At 41.6% G+C, this 24612-nt stretch overlaps 1 protein-coding gene across 2 annotated transcripts; it reads left to right on the top strand.

Moving 5' to 3' along the window:
- Positions 1-672: 672 nt before the first annotated feature.
- Positions 673-23352, top strand: TC2N (tandem C2 domains, nuclear). Of its 2 annotated transcripts, XM_077820402.1 has the most exons (11): positions 673-739; positions 1364-1594; positions 5500-5667; positions 9181-9272; positions 10500-10575; positions 12261-12361; positions 13628-13744; positions 17082-17273; positions 19336-19450; positions 19939-20138; positions 23242-23352. In XM_077820402.1, the coding sequence occupies exons 1-11, from the start codon at positions 673-675 to the stop codon at positions 23350-23352; spliced, it is 1470 nt and encodes a 489-aa protein (XP_077676528.1). The 2 variants fall into 2 exon arrangements, with proteins under 2 accessions (XP_077676528.1, XP_077676529.1); XM_077820403.1 differs by lacking the exon at positions 17082-17273.
- Positions 23353-24612: the final 1260 nt, after the last annotated feature.

Here is a 24612-nt window from a genome sequence, read left to right as displayed (position 1 = left end):
GGTTTGCTTTTATTCCTCTCCACTTAGTTTCCTAGAAGCTGTCAGCAATTTCCACTCTTCTGTATGTGTGAAGGACACAGTTGTATATGAAATGGGTCTTCCATTCAATACATAAACAACCTGAGAAAGCAGTAGTTCCATGGAAAAACTAATTTTGGTATCATGCATAAATATCGCATGTTAATATGTAAAGCATGGAATTTACACTGAGTAATGTAAAGTTGTGTGAAAATATTAGACAATGAAAGGACTATGTGAACAAAGGAAGTTGAATAAAAAGAAACATCTTGTAACTGACTTGACTAATGCTAATAAACTCTGTGGAGCTTAGTGGCTGATATGAGTGTGAGGAGAGAATTAGCACTCTTGAAAAGAACCATTTTGTTTATCGTCAGTGTCCCAGCCTTAGAAACACCAAATCTTATGATATTTTTCTCCACCTCCATGCTTTATGTATAAGAGAAACTAGTTAAAATAAGATAAACCTAATGGTGCTGCTCTTGCTCCCATTTAAGTCAATGGTGTTGGCTTCGGGATGTGATGTGACAGTATTTATAAAATAATGGTGTTGCATTTTAATTTCTGCTACTCTCATGTTGTGTATGTTTTCAGGGTTGACTTCTGCACTGGAGCCTTGTTTGTGTTTCACTTAAGTTTGAAATATTAGAAGCTATGGCAAAAGAATGCCTAAAGAACTGCTGCAAAGGGTGTTTCTACATGGAGAAGGAAAAGAATGACTGTGAGTTCCACACCATAATAATAAACATGCCTGTTAATAGTTTTGAAATTGAAGCTTCATTAATACTTCCTGGGGATAAAATGCTAAATCATCCACTTCTTTTGGATTAACTTGAATTATTTTACAGCATCCAAACTATAGCCTCGATTTGAACATTAGCATATGCTGATTAACATTATTAATCAGGGACGGAAAAAAGACAGTTGTACGAAGTCTGCAGCATGTTGTATTTGGCCCTGGAATACTAGCAAAAACCAAAACCATTGTTACACCAAGGGTCATGTAAAGGTCTTACCTCTCAAATAACAGGCTAGAATGCAGTGCTTTACTTTCTGCAAGCTTGTAATCACAGCTTTCAATTGGTATAGTGTATTAATCACTTTTCCTGCTGGATCATGATACACTGTGTGGTGAAGTCTTGTAAGAGCTGAAGTGAAAGCAAGGTGCTTATTACAATAAAGTCTGGGTGGCAACACATTTTGGGCCAGTACAAATGCTTCCAGAATCAGTAAACTTTCCAGTGCTGCTCCTATATGCAATGACCGTAAGGAAACCCTGTGAATCCTTGATCCTGTTAAACACAAAAATCTCTTCAGACTGAATGCACTTTATTTTTTTTAACAGTTTCCATGGAGAAGGAATCTGAAGCTGCAGCCAAAAACAGGCAAAGCATTGTGGAGAAACCTCCATTGTCTTCTGTGTCAGTGAAGCGTCAAGTTGGCTGTTCCGAGGATTATCTCCTTGCGAAACTGCCATCGGATGGCAGGGAGGTCCCATTTGTGCTCCCTCAGCTTAAACTAGCTTACATACAACCCAAGAACCTTGGCAGTTCGTCACACGTTGGGGGAATTCAAGGTAAATTTAAAAATCATAATGGTGAAATAGCGCCAAAAAAACCCAGCAGAAAAATGGCAGCATTTCATTAGATACTTTAATTAGGTCTTTGCCCAAGCGATGTAAATCGGACCAGTCTCTAGATCGGGGTGGGCAAACTTTTTGGCCCGAGGGCCACATCGGGGTTGTGAAACTGTATGGAGGGCCGGGTAGGGAAGGCTGTGCCTCCCTGAATAGCCTGGCCCCTATCTGCCCCCTTCCTGCCCCCCCTCTGAGCCCCCAACATATCCAACCCCACCTGCTCCTTGTCCCCTGATCGCCCCCTCCTGGGATCCCTCACCCCTAACTGCCCCCGGGACTGCACCCCCTATCCAACCCCCTCTGCTCCCAGTCCCCTGATTGCCCCGACCCCTATCCACTCCCACACCTATCCAACCGCCCTGCTCCTTGTCCCCTGACTGTCCCCCGGGACCCCCTGCTCCTTATCTACCCCCCACTCCCCGCCGCCAGAGCCAGCCACGCCACCCAGGAGGAGCAGCAGGCCAGAGTGCTGACGTCATGGCAAGCTGAGGCTGTGGGGAAGGGGGGACAGCTGGGGAGGGGCCAGGGGCTAGCCTCCAGGACCGGGAGCTCAGGGGCCGGGCAGGACACTCCCGTGGGCTGGATGTTGCCCATGGGCCATAGTTTGTCCACCTCTGCTCCAGATGCTGGTTTGGATTCCAATGCTTCCCAACCTCCCTGCCTAACCAAAATTTGAAGGTTGGTCCAGGAATTCTGGTTTTAGACACTCTGTTTCTAATGTTTAAACTAATTTTATCCTGGCACTATAGCAAAATGAGGATTTGGTGTTTTATTTTGGCTTTTTTCATATTCTTAGTAAAAATCCATGCATCTAGAAATTAGGTAATAGTTAATATATAGGTCCCAGAAACTGCTGTTCAGCCATTGTTACATCTTGGGGAAACCAAAGATGCTGAATGCCCCTTCTGTAAATATTCATGGCAGATTCTGAGATTAAGAATTTCTCCAGAAGCCCAGTCTCCTGTCTTTTTCCTCAGTCACTGCTCTCTTGCCCTCCACAAGAGCTGCTTTGAGGAAGACTTTCACAGTATGGAACCCACTCATTCTGCAAGATGAGAAATGTTCAAAGTTGACATCAATCAACAAAGCCCCCAAGTCTCAAGTTTCACTCAGAGTAGAGAAGGACACCTGGAGGAAAACGAGTTACCTGCAAAAAAGCAGTGTGAAAAGGCAGTTCTGTAAGGTCTTGGAGACCAGAAAAGGCTGAAGACATCCACACCAGCCAAACTTCCCATGTAAGGAATGGGGTGCTGAGACTCTCACCGGCAGCAGTAGTGACTCAGTGGCTTTCTCTCCAAGCAATGATCAGTGTGTGCCAGCATTTACAAGTTACCACACAGCTCTCCAAAGCAAGCACATTTATTTTAATGACAAAAGCGCACAGAGAAAACCATAAAATGTCCTATATACCTACTAAACGTGCCAGGAATCACCCATCTTCCATGTGGAGAGTTCAGTAGGTGAATGGCCTTCCAACCTTTCATCAGAATTGGAAGAAAGCTCACATCCATTTGCTGGATCAGAAAGTCTGTTAAAATTCAGCTTTTTATACCAAAAGCACAATTCTTATCTCCTAGTTGCTGGAGAACCCAGTTTGAGTGAATATATGTAAACCACATGTCGGGGAGTACCTCTCTGGTACTGTTCAGTCTTGGCAACTTACCTTAATCACGCCCTCGCCCCGGGAACTTGGAGGAGCTGTGCTAACCCTCCCCCATGAAGTAGAACAGTGGTGCGCAAACTGTGGGGCATGAAGGAACATCCGGGGGGGCCAGTGGCGGCACCAAGCAGCTCGTGCCAGACCCATGTGGCAGGGCCTGAACCATCCCCCACCAGAGACAGGGAGGGAGTGCCATCTCCACCCTGACTGACTGCAGGGGGCCACCTAGCCTGTGGATCCGTGGGCTGCACCGATTTCTGCTCCTGTCAGCCTCCGTGCCCAGCGCTGGCTCCACCCCCAGAGACCGTCACATGCACCTTCCCCCCCCCCCCGCCCCCACTCTGGAAACCCGAGGGAGAAGGGGCAGATATTGGTCCTGCCCTAGGAGTGCAGCCTGGCTGCTGAGGAAGCCTTGGCTGTGCGGTAATGGAGGCGTGCCATGGACAGATTCTGTTAACGATAAGGGAAAGTTTGCTCACCATTGGAGTAGAACACAATCCTACATAAACCATTCATAAATTTAATACAGTGGTCCCCAAAGATACTGCATGGGGTTGTCCTAAATTCCTTATTTTGTAAGCATAGTGCTTTTGCAAAAGTATAGACATTTAGACTTTTTACTATACATCATGCTACTATCATGTGACTTCCTGCTTGCCACCCGCTTGCTGTTCTGCCCGGTTTTAAAAAGTGGTTTATTAAGCGGTACTTTTGTTCATTGGAGTCTTGGATCATTGTTTTCTGGAGAGCTCATGATAAGAAAAGTGTCTCTTCACAAATATGCCTCATGAGTAAGCATTTAATTTAAGCTTAAGTATAATTCTTACAGCAAATAAGAAGCTGTGTCTTTCTGAAACGATTATGTTAATTTTTAGCAGTAAAACTGTATATTTATATTTGGAAAGGACAAATAGCTTTTAAGAGTTGTGAAAGCTATTTGTGTTAAAGGCAAACTACTTTTTTTGGAAGATTTATTGAATTTAGAGAAATGTGCTACAATTCCTTCTTCACTATAATGTAATACTAACTAAAGCACTAGCATGTTAAAGAGAACCATTAGAGTACCATTTGATTTAGTTGAGGATTAACCCTGCTTTGAGCAGGGGGTTGGACTAGATGACCTCCTGAGGACCCTTCCAACCTTGATATTCTCTGATTCTACCTGATTTTCAGACTCTTGGTAAACAGCCATAACAGTCCAAACTCTGCTTTTAATGCAACACCATTTTCTATTATGCTTTGGCAAATTTTCTTTGCAAGGCTTGCAACAGTTTGTTTCTCATGGTCTTACATGAGAAGCTAAGCTAGCGAAAGGAAATATCAGTTTCTGACCGCATATGTTAATATTCATCTAAATGGCTGAATGCTCTGAACTAACTTAACTTTCTTGTGTTACTGCTTCCATCACACTTGAATTCCTGAATGATCATCTCTTTGTTACATATGATTCTTTTAGTTTATTCTCTGTTTTTTATTCATTCTGACACCACCACCTAGAGGAATGGATGGGGGGCTTTGATAAATAAAATGAAATGATGTCAATCTTTTTTTACTGTTCTGTTTACCAAGACCTTAATATGTTGCCTGAACTCATTAGAAGGAGAGGAAAGAAAAGTAGGTCTAATGGACTCAGCTTGCAGCTGGGAGACAGGCATTCTATGGTCTATTCCTGATTCAGCCAACAAGCGAGTGATCTTGGGCAAGTCCGTTTTACTTCTCTGTACTGATAGGTATCCTATGGAAATTAAGCAAAGAGTATACAAAGCCACAGGCTATATTCTCTCTCCTTCCTAGACCCTCCTGAAGGTTCTGGGGCTACTATAGCAAAGTGGGACACCCCACTGGGTTAGAACCAACGTGGAAGCACAGGTTCTCTGCACACATGACCCAGTTTCCTTTGAATGTTTGACTTGCTCTCAGTCTTTGGAACTATCTATGTATAAATCAGGTTAGGTTTATATTAAGGAACTCCAAGGGGTGTGTGTGCATGACTTCTCAATGTACAGTTTCAAATTTGTGCCAGTAATTCCTAAGAGTGCTGAAATCTGACATAACCTGTTAGTTTTTCCTAAGCAGGTAGCAAAGTATCCTTTGCCTGAAAGACATGTTGCTTGCTTCATGAACCATGGCAATATGTTCATTAACTGCTAAGACTCTTACATGTGGTTTATGTTGTGTTTCACAGGATCTGCCAGAGCTTTTGTTGGTGACAGGAAAGCAGAAATTTCCAATATATACCAGCAAGGACCCCATGGTGATGTGGTGTATAATCCATTCTATAGGCAGCAGCATATTTCACCGGATATGACTAGGCGCTTCCCAGAAAAATCAGATGTGAGATTATACGGATCGGGTAAGAACTCATCCTGTTCTCTCTCCTTTCTGACCAGAAGGTTTAAATGCAGGAGAGCGCGCACATTGGGAATATGGAAGGTATGTCTGAATACAGCAATTCTCAAACCGTGATCTGTTGGTCCCAGAACTAGCTGGTCATCCAGTACTGGTTCCTCCTTCTTGTTCCCAACTACTCTGCTTCTTGCCTCTTCATGGCCTAAAACACCTCATATACAATCTTTGGTACACACTAAGAAAATATTTGACACTTGATTTTTAATATTAATAAACCTGAGAGCAAGTACTATTGTTCACGAGACACTTAAGTGAAAGAGTTGAGACTATTTATTATTGGAGCAACTTCTGTTGGTGAAAGAGACAAGCTTTTGAGCTTACACAGAGCTGAAGAAGAGCTCTATGTAAGCCTGAAAACTTATCTTTTTTCACTAACAGAAGTTGTCCCAATAAAAAGATGCCAACAGTGATGAGTACTGTCTTTAACCATTTCCAGCTAACCAGGAGACTCTCTGCTCTTCTTCTCAAATGAGGACCTTGCTATTGTGATATCACACTTTGTCGCCTCCCAATTAAACTATTTCAACACAATCTACCTGAAGTTATATGTAGATGTAACAGGAGAACTGCAGTATTAATGACTTTATATACATTTTTCCCTTGCAAGGTTTCTGCCACCTCTTTCAAAATCTAGCTGGCACTCTCCTAAGCCTGCTGTGCTGCAGCACCTAGAAGTGCCACTGTGTTGCATGCTTGTGAACTTAAAACTAGAGCTTATTTAAAAAGTGTAGAAGGGAAAAATTATTTTTGAAATTTTTCACTTCATAGGGTTCAAAATAAACAGTTTTAAAAAATGGGTTAATCAAAATTTTGTTTTTTATAAAATGAAATTTCACGAAATTTTAAATTGTGGTTACCAATTGTTTGTGAACATTTTTGGTTTTGGAAAAAGCCACTCTTTTGTCAGTCTATTCATCTGAAAGATGTCAACCATCTGTCCAAGAAATATACTGTAAATATGCCATCTTCAAAACGTCCAACTGATTTGTAATCCTTTTCTTTAGCTAGAAGAGTAAACAGCTGGATAACAGTTTCCCAATAGTTTCCCTCTCGGTTTTGCATATGGATTATATTTCAGTAAATTATATTTTCACTTTTTATTGAATCAAGTTATGGGCTTGCCTCAGCTCATTTGCTTCCATTACATCAAAACTGTGTTTCAAGGGCTTGCTTGTTTCTGTAACACAGTATTTCTGTGTAAAATTTTATAAACAGACCAGAAGTCCTGTCTCTCTCTTTGAAACAAAGAAAGATAATTTGGAAGTGATCCCAGACTGACAGATCTTCACTAAAATGTATCCGAATACTGTTATTGCTTTCCCCTCCCTCCTTCAAGCCAAGTCAGAACTATTTTTTTCCTTTTTGCTTCTCTTTCTCCCTCTCAGGAAGAGCATTACTCTGTCATGACAGCTCATACTAAGCAAAACTGATTATTTCCATTCGGAGGTAGTGAGGAGGCAACTGAAATCGACAACATCCAGATTTTCATTGCTTCCTCCTTTTGAACTGTGAATAATGGAAATCTCTTGAAATATTGGAAAATACAGACCAAGCAGTAAGGAAACCAGTGCAGCGTGACAAGTGGCCTTCTAGTAGGTTTAAAATCGGAGATTAGTCAACCTGGTGGAGTTAGAGGTATTTGCAGGCCTCTTGAACACTGATATTGGGATGGAGTTGAAAAGCTTCTGAAAAACAGTGACAGTAACTCACGCATGTTAAGGTGTATTTTCTGTTATCAATGTTGGGGTATTTGGCTGGTGCACAGCCTCTCTGCATGGCTTCTGGACAAAAAAGGATGCCAACAGTGATGAGTACTGTCTTCAACCATCTCCAGCTAGCCAGGAGACTCTGCTCTTCCTCTCAAATGAGGACCTTGCTATTGTGATATAATACACTTCTTTTTTGTCACCTCCCAGTTAAACTATTGCAACTTGATCTACCTGAAGTTAAATGTAGATGCAACATGAAAACTGCACTATGAAGCAGTCTGCCCATTTAGCGAGAAAGGTTGATGATAAATTACGTCACTGGTTCTCTGTGCCAGTATGGCCTCCAGACTGACTTTATAGTCCTAGTTCTAATCTACAAAACGCACTAGGAACTGGACAGTTGAGACCAGTTTCCCATCTGTGACCCAGCAACACAATTATGATCTACAGGGACACTGCAGCAAGCACAGCCAAGGATAAGATAAGACTCCTGGGTGCAGAAGACAAAGCATTCTTGGTGATGAGACCCTTGTTGTGGAAAACCTTAACTAATGAGGTCAGCCTGAACCCCAACCGTGACCAGATCTAAAGATAAGACCCATCTCTTTGCTAAGGCATTCCATAAGCAATGCTACTTCCTGCCATTAAGGAGAAGAGAGAAGTGCATGAAGAAATAAGGAGGCAGAAGGGGAAGTCAGTTTGGTATTTGGCACATAGGTATTTCTAAGGCATCTATCATTTCCCTTTTTCTGGTTATATATGTAGTTCTGTATATTGCTGTGTGATCTTTTAAAATTTGCAGGATGTGTGCAATGCAGCAGAGTCAACTTTGCTGCTGAAACCTTAACTCTTGCACTTCCTTATTGCTTACAGTGTGAACTATGACACTTGTGCATGTAGCCTGACTGGATTTGCAGAGCACCTAATGGCTTCTTGAATTTAATAGTAAAATAAAAGCTGAAAAAACTTCTGGAAATTCTCATTTCCTTATGTCTCTTTCTTAGTGATTTATTCTTAAGTTATAAATAGAGCTGGGCATCGTTTTTTCAAATGAAAAGCTTTCTCATCCAGCAATGGGCTCTTTTTTCCTCCCCAAAACAAAATTCATAAATCACTGACTCTTTCAGTCAAAACTCCATTTTCAGTACCCCTTTTTGGTAAAAATGCTGATCTTTAAAAATGAAAGGGAGCTGGGTCTTAACTTTTCAAAATGGAAACATCATTGCAATTTTTCATGATTCCTCCCACCCCCTAGGCACTTTTAATGAACTATCTCTTAAGGGTTATATTAACTTGTTCAGCAAAAGCCACAGACACGTTTTTTTTTCCCGCTCCAGGCATGAGCTGTCACTAACCTAGACTTTGTTTTGTAGCAAAGTGTATTTTATGCTGTAATTAATATCACTATGAAAGTTATTTTTCATGCCCTTTGCAGTTACAATGTGTAACCCTGTAGTTAATATATTAAAAATTGCAGTGATTTGGGATTGGCTCTGGAGTGTGCGCGCTCTACTATGCAGAACATCCACATGCACCTAAATTGTTACGAGTGTTTTCAAACCCGTAATTGTTTGGCTCAAGACTGGGTGAAAGAAGCAAGTTTAGGGATGGACAAACATCTGATTAACTTGGCTTTGAATCTGGCATTTACTAAGAACTACTTTCTCCTCTTTTCTTTTCCTGCCAATAAAAATGTTAATGTTATTCCTGCTGTTCAAAGTGAATATGTTTGTCCCTTTCTGTTTCAGTTTGTGATTTAAGGAGTAGCACACTTCCTGGATCACCTGGTTTAAGCCATTCCCTGTTTGATCTCACAAATCCACCCCATCGTGTCATCCAGGTGAGTTCTTTTAATAACTTAGGCTATACGCAGCACTCATTTTCTTTTGTGTACCTGTGCCTGATACCATCACAGTTCAAGAGTAAACATTTTAAGGGCCATTTTGATGTGCAGTAGAAGAGCTTGAGGAAAAAGTTCAAAATAGTAAATAATTTCACTAGGTTTTTTCCTAATCCCTCCCTTCTCTCCCCACAGTATAGTTGGGGAAACTTGAGTCAGTTGGTTATCAGACGAGAAGCTGGATATGAGTCAACGGCGTGCCCTTGTTGCCAAGAAGGCAAACAGCATTTTGGGCTGTATAAGTAGGAGCATTGCCAGCAGATCGAGGGATATGATCATTCCCCTCTATTCGGCATTGGTGAGGCCTCATCTGGAGTACTGTGTCCAGTTTTGGGCCCCATGCTACAAGAAGAATGTGGAAAAATTGGAAAGAGTCCAGCGGAGGGCAACAAAAATGATTAGGGGGCTGGAGCACATGATTTGAGGAGAAGCTGAGGGAACTGGAATTATTTCTTCTGCAGAAGAGAAGAATGAGGGGGGATTTGAGAGCGGCTTTCAACTACCTTAAATGGGGTTCCAAAGAGATAAATCTAGGCTGTTCTCAGTGGTGGCAGATGACAGAACAAGAAGCAATGGTCTCAAGTTGCAGTAGGGGAGATTTAGGTTGGATATTACGAAAAACTTTTTCGCTAGGAGGGTGGTGAAGCACTGGAATGCGTTACATAGGGAGGTGGTGGATTCTCCTTCCTTAGAGGTTTTTAAGGTCAGGCTGGGATGATTTAGTTGGGGATTGGTCCTGCTTTGAGCAGGGGGTTGGACTAGATTACCTCCTGAGGTCCCTTCCAACCCTGATATTCTATGATTCTAGGTATAAGCAGCTGTGGTTCCCTGTCTTGCACAAGTATAAAACTGGACAGTGGGGTGATGTAAGGAGTTAGTTTTCCATTGGTGCAGCAGGAAATAAAGATCTTACTAATTCCCATTTATGCGAATGGGGAAAAAACCTTCATGCATCAGTAGGGGAAAAAAATCAATGCCAACTGTGAATGCATTTTATGTTTAAATCCCACCTCCAAGGAATTCCGCACTACCAGCTTCAAGGGGTTAGTAACGAATGAGAGAACTTCAATTTACATCCTCCCAGTTATCAGTGTGTCCCATCTTTTATGATCAGAACTTGCTGGGCTCTTTGTCACACTCACCACTAAAGAGGCATTTTCTTTGCAGAGATATGATTCAGTCTCCAGTGTACCCAGTAGTACCTCCTCGAAGAAGGATTCGCAAGGCAGTAACAGGAGCCTGGGTAATAATTGTTTGTTTTGTAACCAGCAATGGAATAGTTTCCTTTACACAGTGATATCTAAAATATTACTGTATTACTGCAGACAGTGATTTTTATGGAGTGGTATCGAGGAGCAAAACAATTGGTGGGTAGTTTGTAACTTGAAGTGTAAGATGCCTACTTTACTCAGTCCTCCATCTGCAACTTTCCTATTGAAAGAGATTGAACATGGGATTTTTAAGAGCACCTTAGTGATCCAAGGTATGGAGATGCTGTAATTGCACTGTGTGTGATTAAAGCTAGCTAAATTGGCAAAGCTGTGGCAGCACAAGCTTCAGCATGGGCTAGCCCTGTGAGTAATCACCCAGAGGTCCAGGCGTGCTTGTACAGCCCCTGCTGAAGCATGTGTTGCCACAGCTTCACTGCTCCAGGATCTGAGCTAGCTAGATTAAAGCTAACTCGGGTATGTCAGCTCAAGCTGTAGTCGCACCCTGTGATCTACAGTATAGATCTACCGATAGGAGCACAAGTTTTAGTGCTCTGGAAAATCCCACCCTGAGTTATCTCGCCGGTTAATTAGGATATTAGTCAACTCTGTTGAGGGTAGGGGGAAAGGGAAGTATCATGGTAATAGCTCTGGTCCTTTCTCCTCCTCTTCTAATGGAGAAACTCGCAATCCAATACCACTATTATTGTTGAAACTGATAGTGGAATACTCTATACAGTTCTGGTGTAAACATTTTTAAAAAGGATGGTGAAAACCTGGAGAGGGTGCAGAAAAGAGCCACAGAAATGATTTGAGGATTGGAGAAAATGCCTTTGTAGTAAGATACTTAGAGCCCAATTTGTTTAGTTTATGTAAAAGATTGAGAGGTGACTTAATTACAGTGTATAAGTAAGGCTGCAATTTTGTCACAGAGGTTGCGGAAGTCACAGAATCCGTTACTTCCAGAGACCTCCATGACTGCAGTCTTGGGGTGGTAGGGCTGGAGCTGTCAGCTGGGGTGACTCCCCTGCAGCTCCCTGGCCACCACAGGCAGTGGGGAGCCTCAGTAGCGATGGGTGCAGGAACCTTCTCCCTCCCCATTTTTTCGCAGATATTTTTAGTAAAAGTCACCAACAGGTCATGGGCTCCCATGAATTTGTCTTTATTACCCGTGACCTGTCCATGACTTTTTCACTAAAAATATGTGAGACAAAATCTTAGCCTTTATGTATAAAGTACATTCATGGGGAGAAAATACCAGCTAGTAAATGTCTCTTTAGTCGAGCAGAAAAAGGCATAACAAGAACAAATGGCTGAAAGCAGAAGCCAGACCAATTCAAATTAGAAATAAGGCACAGAATTAACAGTGAAGATGATTAACCACTGGAACAGACTACCAAGATAAGTGGTGGAGTCTCTGTCTCTTGATGGCTTCAAATCAATACTAGTTGCATTTCTGGAGGATATGTTTTAATCAAATATACATTATTAGGCTGAATACAGGGCAAATGGGTGACATTTAATGCCCTGTAATATACAAGGGGTCAAATTGAAGATCTGTTGGTCCCTCCTGGCCTTAAAATCTGTGCTGAGATATTTCAAACTCAGTTTGAGAGTTTTAAAATATGCGGGTCACAAAACTGAACAGCATCCCTGCTTTTCAGAATGGGCTGGAAGATACTGCAAGGCTTTTAAAAAGATTGGTTGGCTTTTTCCCCAGATACCATTACTTTATCAGGTGACGAACGAGACTTTGGAAGAATGAATGTGAAACTGTGTTATATTCCTTCTGCAGAACAGATCTGGATCACAATCTTGCATGTAAGAGAATATTGCTGGGCTTGTATAACTGACTCAAATGGAGACTTTATTGTACTTAGTAATCTGTGGCATCCGTTCTCCCAGCTAGATTGGACTCTTTTGCTTCTGTAAAACTATCTCAGAACTGAAATATCAAAATATACCCTCAGTTTGGCCTAAATGTGATACACCTTTCCTTGCTTCTTTCAAGATGTCATCTCCTCCTGGATTCTTACTGTTTTAATCACTAATGAATTTCTTTCTGCCATGGTAAAGGCCGTGAGTTTGTCACGGAGGTCATGGAAGTCAGATTCCATGACTTTCCCAGACATCCGTGACTTCTGCAGTGGCTGGTGTGACTCCATTTCCCAGCCAATGGGAGCTGCTGAGCCAGCGCTTGGGGTGGGAGCAGGGCACAGAGCTAGGAGCTGAGGGAGGGACACGTTGCCGCTTCTGAGGAGCTGCAAGGAGCCGGGTAGAGAGCCTGTCTACCCCACCCCAGCACCAGCAGGGGGTCCCGGGCTATGGGCTGCCCCCATCCCGAGCACCCATGGCATCCCTGCCCCCACCCCCCAAGATTTAGTCAGAGGTATATAACAAGTCATGGACAGATCATGGGCCATGAATTTTTGTTTACTGCCCATGACCTGTCCCATGACTTTTACTAAAAATCCCTGTATCTAAAACGTAGCCTTAGCCATGGTTTGTCATTCTGGATAGTATGACTGCTTGTGGAGTAAGGTACTGTGCAAGAGTGGCAGAATCAGGCCCTATGTGATTGCTTTGCTCTTGAAATAAGATGCAGTGAAGCAATGTTTAATTCTGCCAATACTTCAGTGGCAAAACTACAACACCGGTATATTATGGGATGTAACTTCTTGTGGCTTTTCTATTTGCATGTGCAGCAAGTGTTTATACAATTCCATGAACTGTGAATGATGTTATGGTAGTGGAATTTTGAATAGCCAGGGACCCTGCAACTTTGCATGGAACAATACACACTGCCTTAAGGGCATTTTCCTGACTGATTACTATTGTAATGTCATATCATTAATTCACTAAAGTTTCCTGGATAGCTATTCTACCTTGCTGCAGAAATTGATTATCAAATACTTCAAAAATTAAACTCTAAAGCAACATGGACATCACACTTGCTCTGATTTACCTTAAAAATATATCCTGAAGCTTTTTCCTTACGCCATACAGTAAACAAGAATGTGTGCTTCTGTGTTAGCCTAAAGCAAGGGGCTTTTGCTGTCTAAAGTGACTTTGTTTTCAATGCTGTAGTGCAAAGATCTGAGCTGGCCTTCTAGTTGTGGAGAAAATCCTTATATTTCTGTCAAAGGAATTCTGATGCTGCCTAAGCCAGTGCAGTTCAAATCTTCAGCCAAAGAAGGTTCCAATGTAAGTGGTGGCAGAAAAACATCAATATTTTTTTTTTCCCAGCAAATGTAAATTATTTTGATCCTGTTTCTACTTCATTCATTTTCTTTGCACCATGTTTTCCATAAGAATTGTTTAGTGTCAGGACATTATCATTTATAGGCTTCTAAGAGGTTAAAAAGGGGAAAATCTTGTTTCTCTCACCATTCCTCTTCTTCATCCACCCGCATTTTGCAGGTGTAGAAAATGCTCAAAAACAGCAGAATTGTTGTGGTCCTGTTCCTGCTCCGAACGTGGAGATGGAGTTCGAGTGACAGGGGACTAAACCATAGAACACTAATCTGAAGTGCCTTTCTCTGCAGCAGTTCAGAAGAGAGGTCAGGAGAAGTGTAGGCACGTGGCCAATGGGTGTAGTTGTTACATATATCCGCTAGCTAAGACACTACCTTGGAGTGTGTACATGGCTCTCATGATTCTCCTCATGTTGGCTCTGGCTTGGGGAGCAAAGTGGAGGTTTCAGTTCACCCCTATCTCTGCACAGGTCCCTATGCAAACCTGTTAACTCTGCCTCTGTACAAAGAACAAGAATTTGGCCCGAAGTGTGACAATTAACAGTACACTTTGGAAAATATGAACTAGTATTGGGGGGGGGAAGCGAAGGGGCAAGACATGATTATCTTTGTAGGCAGTGTTGTCATAGTTGTATCAGTCCTAGGATATTAGAGAGAGAGAGAGAAGGTGGGTGAGGTAATAGCTTTTATTTACTCCTGGGAGAATTCTGTGCCACTGCACACAAGCAGAATTCATGTTATCTGCAGATTTCTTTGTTTCCACGCAGAAAAATGACCCCGACGGGAAAGGAAAGGGCAGCCACAACAGTAGTCATGCACCCTTCCCCGGCAGTGCAGGCACATCGGTTCAGGCACCCAGAGCAGCCAGTAGAGATGTAAACCACAACCGGGGGAGGCAGAGGCAGGCAGAGCAGGCAGGGGTGTGTGTGTGTGAGAGAGAGAGAGACAGACATTCTGTCCCTCTCACTTGCTATTGCAGCACACTCTGAGGGGAGGGGTAGGCGTGGGGGATGTAGGCATGGGGCAGGCTCTATCCCCTCAGGCAGAGCAGAATGTAGCAGCCTGTCTTGGTGAATTCCCCCCAGAGTATAAAACAGATGTAAAAGTTTTAAGGCTCCTTTACATTGCCACAGTAGTGTAAAGGAGCCTTATTGTAAAGGATAGTGTGGCCTTATAAATGCTTATGGTGCTTTAGTGACTAGAATTGGTCTAAATTTTTGTACTGAAAAAATTTCCTATCAAAATGTGCTCCATGAACTGTTTGCTGCTGACCTTTCTGGAGATGGTCAGTAGCCCATATAAATTGTTTCATTTCCTAGCCCTCACTTGCTCTTCAGTTGCCTGTGAAGTAACACTGAGCATGTGGCTGCATATATTTGTTGACTAATGCTTAGAAGTAAAGGGGCAAACCTAGCTACATTACTAGTAGGCAAAGGGGGGTTGGAGATTTCCTCCCATTCTCCATCCATTGTATTGTAGTTTAAATAAATTACCAAAATGATTGAAACTGGCGTGATTATTTTGCATTAGTTTGAGAAATGAAATGTGCAGAATTTTAAAATATTGTGAGCAGAATTTTTAATTGTTTGGCACAGAATTCTCCCAGGAGTATTTTATTGGACCAAATTCTGTTGGTGAGAGAGACAAGCTCAAAGGAAACCTGCACGCCACTTTCAAAAGACAAGCCATGGAACTTAAATTCATAACTCTGCTAGACACTAAAAATCATGAACTGAACAGAGAGACTGGATTTAGGGCTTATTACAACAACTTATAATCCGCTAGCAACTCCCCCTACGCCAGGTTCTTTCCCACCCCCTTCCTTTTTCCCTTATGATTGGAGGTGTCATCATTTGGTGCCTTGAATTGGGGACTGTATCATTTGGTGCCCTAAATGGGCTACTTCACCTGGAATGGTCCCTTGAAATATGTGTTAACTACTTATGTTAAACAATCTGGTCCACCTTATATGTAGCTGTGACACTCTGAGAACTTTCCCCAGACCTGAAGAAGAGCTCTGTGTAAGCTCAAAAGGTTGCCTCTCTCACCATGATTATCTTTGGTGACATTTGATTATTAAAATTGGGCATGAAGGGAGAAAGTGGCATAGTTTGAAATGTTACCCAACACATCTAGATCATCCCAACCCTTCTGGAGAAATGTGCAATTTAACCCTTTTTCTGAGTTCCCTTCTCCCTGCTTCTTTGTACAAATATGAATTGGGGACTGTATCATTTGGTGCCTTAAATTTTACTCTGCATTTCTCAAGTCCTACTGGCTGATTAATGACCGAGCGTCCACTTCAACCTGTCAGGAGGGTTCCTTTTCTCTTTTAGGGTTACATGAATTTAGGCCTGTCTTTCTCTCACCTTGCTTGTGCAAAGGGGTTAGAAATCCTAAAGTTAGGGGCCTACTTTGTGGAAGCCAATCCCCAAACTCCTACTGACTTCTGTGAGAGCATAATGATATGTTGTGGTACCATCTAGAGGCCAACTGAGAATGGGACCCCACTGTGCTGGGCACTGGATAGGCAGAGTAGTAGGTAGTCCCTGTCCTGAAGGATTCATAGTCTAAAAGAGAGGTCAGACACCTGGAAGGAGTCAGAGGTGTAACATACAAGCAGAGGAATAGTTTGTAAACATCCATGTTGGTGCCACAATGTCTTTGTTTGCTTTTGTTGTTGAATTCCTTTTGGGGGCTTGGTAAGGAGGGGATTAGCTATATAGAAAGTCATCGGAGATGGTAAAGACAGGTGGGGCAGAGAGGGGAGTGTGGAGGGCAGGTTGAGTGAGGCTGAAGTGAAAAGAATGAGAGAGATGGGGTGGGAGGGATTAGCGCAAACAGCCAATCAGCACCAGGCAGAGAATGTCCTCACTGAGAACTTTGTAAGGCTCTGTCTTCACTGCCAAAAAAGGTGTGTTTTTTATGATGAGATAACCAAGGAGTTTTAATTGTCTCCTAGAATTTTACAGTGAGACTTGGTGCATGTAATTTTTACTGCAGTGTATCACACGATTGGTCTCTCATGTGCAGTTGACCTTGCCTAGTTACACTGCAGTAAAAAATCCAGAGCGTTGTCTCCATTAGGATTTTACACGAGATAGGTAGTCCATGTTAGTTATCTAGCTATAAAAGAACATCTCTTTAGGTAATAGACACAGCCTAAGAATATCTCCAATTACACCTTTTGTAGGACTCAGAATTTTTTTTTCCTGGGTTTCATGCTGTATAGGGCTCTTTATTGTTTTGATTGTACTGTTCTATTACATATGTGTCCTTTCTTCTAGAACATTGAATTCATGGAAACCTTTGTGTTTACTATCAAATTGCAAATTCTGCAGACTGTAAGACTAGTGTTTAAAATCCAAACTCAGACTCCCCGGAAGAAAACAATTGGAGAGTGTGCCCTGCCACTACGAGAGCTCAATTCACAGGAATCAGATCATTGGCTGGATATAATGCCTGCTTCCAAAGTTTCAGTAAGTGACTGACTGATCACCAGTTACACACCATATACCATGGTAGCTAGTGTTATCACATACACTAGAAAGAGAGCTGAAAATTAATGGGAAGAAAAGTAAAATCACAAGTATAAGGCTAATTCTAGAAATATGAGTGTTATAATTAATATCTTCCTTCACTTTGTATTTCATTCCAAAAGACTTTACAACTGTACACTTTTTATAACTAAGCTCCTGAAACTCAGCTGCTTCTGAGGTGAAGGGCTGCAACCAGGTGTTACACAGAACAACACACACTGTGGCAACTGGGGAAATTTTTGACCAATGACAAATTCTCATCCCTCAGATCTTTATTGTTCACACAAAGTAGACAGGGCCTGAATTCTTATGGATTAAAAGTACTAAGTAGCATTACTTGCTCTTTATTGATATTTTTACCATGTAAATGTGTTTGCTCCAGAGCATGCAGCTTGAATAGAATAATTCAGGCAGTTAACTTAGCAATAAACAGCAGGTGGTTGTTAAGTGTTACAGGAAAGAATAATAAAACCTGGGTTAATTTATAGGACCAACTAAATCAGAAACTACAGTAAAGCGATCTTTTGAGAAATGCAATAAAGGGTTTGTTTACTTGTTATTCCCAAGCCCAGTGCAGTGTCACACCCACAGTATGGGAGTACTTGTGGCACCTTCGAGACTAACACATTTATTTATTATAAGCTTTTGTGGGCTAGAGCCCATTTCATTGGATGCATAGAATGGAATGTATAGTAAGAATATATGTGAACGAACACACACACACACACACACACACACACGCGCGCCATGAAAAGGTGGAGTAAGAGGCTAATTAAGATGAGCTATTATCAGCAGGAGAAAAAAACTTTTGTAGTGATGGTCAAGATGGCCCAGTTAGACAGTTGACAAGAAGGTGTGAGGATACTTAACATGGGGAAATAGATTCAATGTGTAATGACCCAGCTATTCCCAGTCTCTATTCAAACCTTTTCATGGTGTGTGTGTGGGTGTGTGTGTGTGTGTATAAAATATATGTATTCTTACTATATGTTCCATTCTACGTATCTGATGAGGTGGGCTGTAGCCCACGAAAGCTTATGCTCAAATAAATTTGTTAGTCTCTAAGGTGCCACAAGTACGCCTGTTCTTTTTGCAGATACAGACTAACATGGCTGCTACTCTGAAACCCACAGTATGGCAGTTCTTACAGAACTCTGTGTCATAACAGCAGGATCATCTTAATTTTCATTGTGGGATTTTCCCCCCTAAATATGTTTGACGTGAAAATGTGCCCAGATGCTAATGTTTTCTATAAATCAAATTTGAATTAATGAATTTGGAAGCAAACTGCATCTGAATAAATCTGTAATGTTCCAATGTAAATGGTACTTGCCCTGTGTAGATATCATTATTGAATAACCATAAATGCTCCTCATTCTTCACATGAATCGATAATCCTCTGTGTGTGAGTGACATCAGAGAGCATTAAAAAATTAGTGGTAGAAGTCAGATGAACTCTTAAACACAAGCAGCCCCACAAAGAGCCAACTCCTGAGGTTTGTATTTCAGGAGCAATTCTGTGGCAGCTTCCAAACTGTGTTCATGAAGTTCCAGCCTAATAATTCAAAATAGGGAGAGAGATACTGCAAACAATGTATAATCATAAGCATTATTTTTATAGAGCTTCCTAAGATACTCCAACAAGTCTTAAAGTTTGTCCTGAGCATTTCATTTGTGTAGTGTTCGTTAAACTCCGAGATCTTATTACATTTACACTGTTTGTTCATGGAAGAAATAAATTCTACATAGTAAAACCCCAAAGCCTCTGGTCATCCATAAACACATTGGGTAAGTGTCAGGGTATTTATGGAATAAAGTGATATTTTTCTGTCTATACCTCAGTATACAGAAATGCATGAGGAAAGGGTCACCAAAGAACGTTTTGGGTGCTTGTGGAATAAATCTGGTTTCTATTTCAATATCCACATAAAACACATGCATTTACTTATGAGTTTATATGCAACTTAATCCAGATATTAAAGCAACATTCTTCTTTTTATAGGTATGCAATGCAGAACTTCAAATAGGAACCTGTTTTCAAGCAATAAACAACAGGATTCAGTTACAGATTCTTGAAGCCCAAAGCCTCCCAAGCTCATCCACACCGCTCTCTTTAAGTAAGTACATCAGCTGTCTCATACCTCCTGTCTAGAAGCATTTGTAACAGGTAGAGTACTGCTTGAATGACTTGGCAATTCATAGCATTCCACACAAACCTCGAGCTAATACTACATAGCACAGTAGATTTCCATTGCCAAGATTCGTTTCCATAGATGTCAAACTAGATTAAATTTGTTGTTTGGTTTGATGCTGTGTTTGTGTGTTTGGGGTTTTTCTTTTGTCCTAATATTATTTCGGACATGCAAGAGCATTAGCCTGCCCTTGCCATTTGGATGCTGTGTTAATCAGTTCAATGTTGTTGAATATATTAGGCATGTGTGATTTTAATGAAAGCTATTGTATGGTTCTTGCGATGGTTAAGTAAATATGAACACATTTGGCCCAGCTTTTAGGTAATTATTAGACTATAAACTACACACTTGGATCTTGTCAGGTTTTAGTGGACTAACCCCTTTGTGTGTCTCACATTTTTCCTTTATCCTAGATTTCATTGTGAAGGTTTCAATGTTTAGTACAGAAGGATTGATTTATAAGAAAAAGACTCGTCTATTGAAACCCACCAATGGACGAGTGAAGTGGGGAGAAACGATGACTTTTCCAGTTAGCCCGAATGAACAAGGAATTAATTTTCTCATCAAACTCTACAGCAGGACCTCAGTGAGAAGAAAACACTTCCTGGGACAGGTTGGTTTTTATTCTCTGCCCCCCACTCCCCCACCCCCGGTAACTAGCACGAAATCTAGAGGTTTAAAAATTTACTTGTCAGGATCACTGCTTAGCTAAATTATGTATTGAACAAAATGGTCGACATTCAGAGATTAAACAGCCAGTAGCAGCTTTGGGCCCTGTCCTACATTTCCTGAGCATTTCCTGAGTGGTGCTGTGCTCCTACAGTGCCCATGCAGTTGTAGTTGAGGGTGCTCATTGCCCCTCAGAAGACACTTTGTACCTCACAGGATTGGGCTCATTGATTTTTCTTCCCCCAGAGTCCCACCATGTGAAATACCTCTTTCTCTCTCACTCACATACATGCAGATAAACTCCTCCTTGCCGAATACCTAACCGACTAAGGCTTTGTCTACACTACCTCTTTTGTTGGTGTGGGGGCCCTCGTAACCCACAAAAGTTTCACTGACAAAGGGGCTGGTGTGGTCAGCGCTATGTCGGCTGGAGACGCTCTCCTACCAACGTAGCTACCGTCGCTCGTTTAGGGTGGTTTAATTATGTTCATGGGAGAGCTCTCTCCCACTGGCATAGAGCATCTACATGGGAGACCTTACAGCAGCGTAGCTGTGCCACTGTAAGGTTGGTAGAGTAGACAATAGCTTAGACTTTCTAAAGTAAAGCAAATCCGGCATTCACAGGAGCACTGCGGCTCTGAATAGCCTCTAGAAAAAGAGGGTGTATCAGCTTGCAGTGCTTACGCAAGTATGCAGAGAAGGAAATGTCAAGAGCTTAAATGACTGCCTTCCCTCTCGTCCCCTACTATTAAACATTTAAATGTTACCTTTGCTTCCCTTTCAAGTCCCTGAAAGGGAAGCAGGAAACTCAGGAATCTATTGCAATGGATGTTGAAACTAGCTCAGTTCTGAGTACACAAGACCTAATCACAGTTCTGTTGTTATCTTGAACCTCGTAATGATATTTGTTTTTCTGTTAAATAAAATGCTTGAGGGGAATGCAATATTTTCTTTATGGTAAAGTTGGTGGTTTCCATTGCACCTTCCTGAAGGTACCGTGTGGCCACAATTATTTTAGTAACTAAGAGTTTTTAGTTTGGCTTTTTAAAATCTCCCCTCCCAACTTCCTGTCTCTTCTGTCCTCCTTTCTTTCTCTCGTGGATCACAGGTCAGTCTTGATAACCCACTATCAGTGCTGTCTGATCTGTTCCAGAGCCCTCAATGCTAGGTAGTGGTAGTTGTCTCTCTGAGAGCCATTAAATAACACATGCACCTAAATTTTAGAACCCCAAAATGTCTGGGTTTTTTTGAGAGCCTCGCCACCTTTATAATGTTCACATCCCACTGAGGTCCTATGCTCTTAATCACAGTAAACATGTAACTTACCATTGTATCAGTATACCTTCGGCTTATGACATTTTAAACGTGCACAGTTACTGGAGAGCTGTAAGTGCTATGGAAGTCATATTCTAGCATGAGTGATTGTAAGGTGAGCTTCCCCATGCTGGACAGAGCAGCATTCCACATGTGTACTGGATCTCATTGTGATCCTGTTAGTAAAACTATATTACAAAAGGAAAAAAATAGGCATGTGCTTTCTAGCTATTTTAATTTGGGTTAAATAATAACATGTGCATGATGCTGCAGTTATCAAGCTTCGTCACTTCATCTTGATTTGTGCTTTTAATAATAAATCTTGTTTTTGAGGGGAGGGGGGGAAGTGCACTACCTCTGCTCTTTAGAGCTGATTTGGAAAGGCTTGTTTAGGCTGAAACAGGCAGACTCAAAACATGGCCATAGGAAAAATGTACTGCGAGCACTTGGCTGCAGAGCTGGAAAAAGAAGAATATAGCCACGTCCAGAAATTTCATTCTTTAAGAGACTGTGATATTTAATTGGATGACATTCTTAGAAGACAACTTAAAGCTTAGACTGTGCTGTTTGTAGGTATGTCTTTGATCATAAGCATGATCATTTTAATGCATAAAGGAGTTTATTTAGTGATCTTATGTATACAAGGGATCCAATCCTTCAGTCCTCTGGCTGGCAAAATTCCCACTGACTACCCTGAGAGCCAACATTGGGCATGCATAGTGTATTTTGACCAAAAAAATCACATTTTAATCATTGGGATTTGTATTAGAAAGATAGTCCTCTGAAGCACAGAGAAAAGAAGGAAAAGCCTTCATAAATATTGATAGAGTTCTGTTTATCCCAATAACTTTTGTTAATGGAGGGGGGGGGGTATGTGGGAGAGAGATGATTAGACAGAAACTTCCTCCTTTGCTCTGCACTTCATTTTGTATCTGCTGTCTATTACTTGAACACTGCTGACAAACTGATTTTTCTCTCGTGATTATACATGGTATGGGCACATTCCTTCATGTGTTGTTTTGGCCACTTCACCTGGAATGGTCTTTTAGACTGTGTGTTAACCACTTATGCTAAACAATCTGTTCCACCTTGCCTTTAGTTGAGACTCGTTGAGTTTCTTTCCAAGATCTGAAGAAGAGCTCTGTGTAGCTTGAAAGCTTGTCTCTTAGTCTTTCACCACCAGAAGTTGGTCCCATAAAAGAGATTACCTCACCCACCTAGTCATTTGGGCAAGAAATCCATTAAGTTCAATGGAGTGCACAGTTAGGCCATATCTGTTTTTATAATTGTGAATGTAAATGTATTGTGCAAGTTCTGTAGAGCCATTCCCAGTCCTAATGGGTTCTGAGACTCCCCCTGAGTGTTGACTTGCAGCAGCCATGGAACTCGGAGATGGCAAATGATGCTCAACTGGCTGTATGATGCAAAGTGGAGATATGTATGTTGTTGCCTATGATGAGTCCACCAAACTCCTAGTCACTGTCCGAGGCAGAAATTGAACTCAGTATTTTAACACCCTGTGCTCCCAGGGCCAGACCATACTAACTATGACAGATTTTTATTATACTCTGCTTCTGACGAGTTATTGTGCATGCATTAAATGAAAGCTAGCATATTATCAGCAATGCTGAGGCGGTTGGGCTGAGGCTGCCAGTAATGTGATCTGTATGACAACTCAGCTGTGGTGTGTTGTTTTTTCTTTTCTTTTCTTTTCTTTTCTTTTCTTACCACAGGTCTGGCTAAGCTCTAATAGCAGTAATAGTGAAGCTGCAGATCAGTGGAGAGATACAATCACAAACCCCGAAAAGGTTGTCATTAAATGGCATAACGTAAATCCATCCTGAAGATGTCAGATGAATTCAGTACTGATATGGACTTACTACAAGAAACTCCTGCACTCTTAAAATGAACTAATACAGATAAGAAAAGGGAAAATACTGCCTACTTGAATGGAGTCTGGGCTTGCATCACATATTGTTAACTGGAAAAAGCCAAAAGGAAAAGGGATCAGAGCTTTCACAGAGTACTGCTGGCAAAATACTGGTATGATAACAAGTGGGAATTAGTGAAACTGTATGCTGAAGTAAAACACCACCTTGAGAAGTGAACAGTTGTTGCTGTAGTTTTTCCAAGAAGGATTCTATAATATAGTGTTCATGTACATTTAAAGCATATTTTAAAAGGGAGTGTGTGGAATTGAGCTCATGCCCTCGTGCATTTTAAACTTCTTTATAGAAGGCTGGAAAGGGGGTTTGGGTGTAGTTTTGGTTTTGCTTTGGGCTTTTCCCAAAAGGATTCCTCTGAACTTTTTAGTAACAATAGAAACCCAGTTCTCATCTTCCCTGGAAGTGTCGATAGATGACTGGAGAACTGGCAGGATTATATTTTTGATATCAAGCAAGTGAAACTTTTTGTCAGTAACTCCTGATTAAACAGTAGAAAAGATGCAACATCACAACACTTCCATTAAGGCTTGAGAAGGTTCCCATCCTCCTGAGACTTTCACAAAATCAGGGAAATGAAGACCTGATATTACTGATATTTTAAAAACAACACAAAAGCAGCAGAATTTAAAAAATGAACAAACCCCTTTTAGGCCACATTTTTTTACTTTTTTAAGTAAAAGAGGCAACAAACATTTTTTTTTTTCCTTGCAGTCTGTAACAATGTTGGTATCCAGTCTCTGAAAGCAGAAACTTGATTCTGATTTTTCCCCATTGTTCTCTGTTATGGGTCTACATGTGAGACCTTTAGTTGGGCAGGCTCACGTTGACATTAGTGGGGCCCCTTCATTAAGATCAAGGGGTCACATGAGTGTTGACTCCCTTTGAACAGAATGAAATGAACATCTCTACAAATGAGCAAACTTCATGGGGTAGAGCCTCAGCTGCGTCCTTGGAGCACTTAGCACAGCTAAGGAGTGGGGAACACACGGGGATCCTGGGGTCACCCCACGCAGCAGTCAGAGCTCAAAGACTACTCTACCCTGTGCCAGCTGGCAGCAGCCACAAAGGGCCATTAAAACAACCAGGGATAGCGGTGGGGCATGGACCCTCTTTCCTCCCAGCTGCCACTGCTATTCTGACACAGGGAGTGGAATAGTG

This window comes from Eretmochelys imbricata, chromosome 6 (assembly GCF_965152235.1).
Source record: "Eretmochelys imbricata isolate rEreImb1 chromosome 6, rEreImb1.hap1, whole genome shotgun sequence".
Classification (NCBI taxonomy): Eukaryota; Metazoa; Chordata; order Testudines; family Cheloniidae; genus Eretmochelys; species Eretmochelys imbricata.
Note: the sequence above shows the minus strand (reverse complement) of the source record. Positions and strands in the feature narration are given on the sequence as shown.

What these genes read in the sequence shown, in the direction of transcription:
- TC2N (XM_077820402.1), top strand. Translation starts at nt 673, where the DNA reads ATGGCAAAAGAATGCCTAAAGAACTGCTGCAAAGGGTGTTTCTACATG. An exon ending in TGTGAGATTATACGGATCGG is followed by an intron (nt 5,668 to 9,180) that starts GTAAGAACTCAT and finishes TTTCTGTTTCAG; the next exon opens with TTTGTGATTTAAGGAGTAGC. An exon ending in GAAAACACTTCCTGGGACAG is followed by an intron (nt 20,139 to 23,241) that starts GTTGGTTTTTAT and finishes TTCTTACCACAG; the next exon opens with GTCTGGCTAAGCTCTAATAG.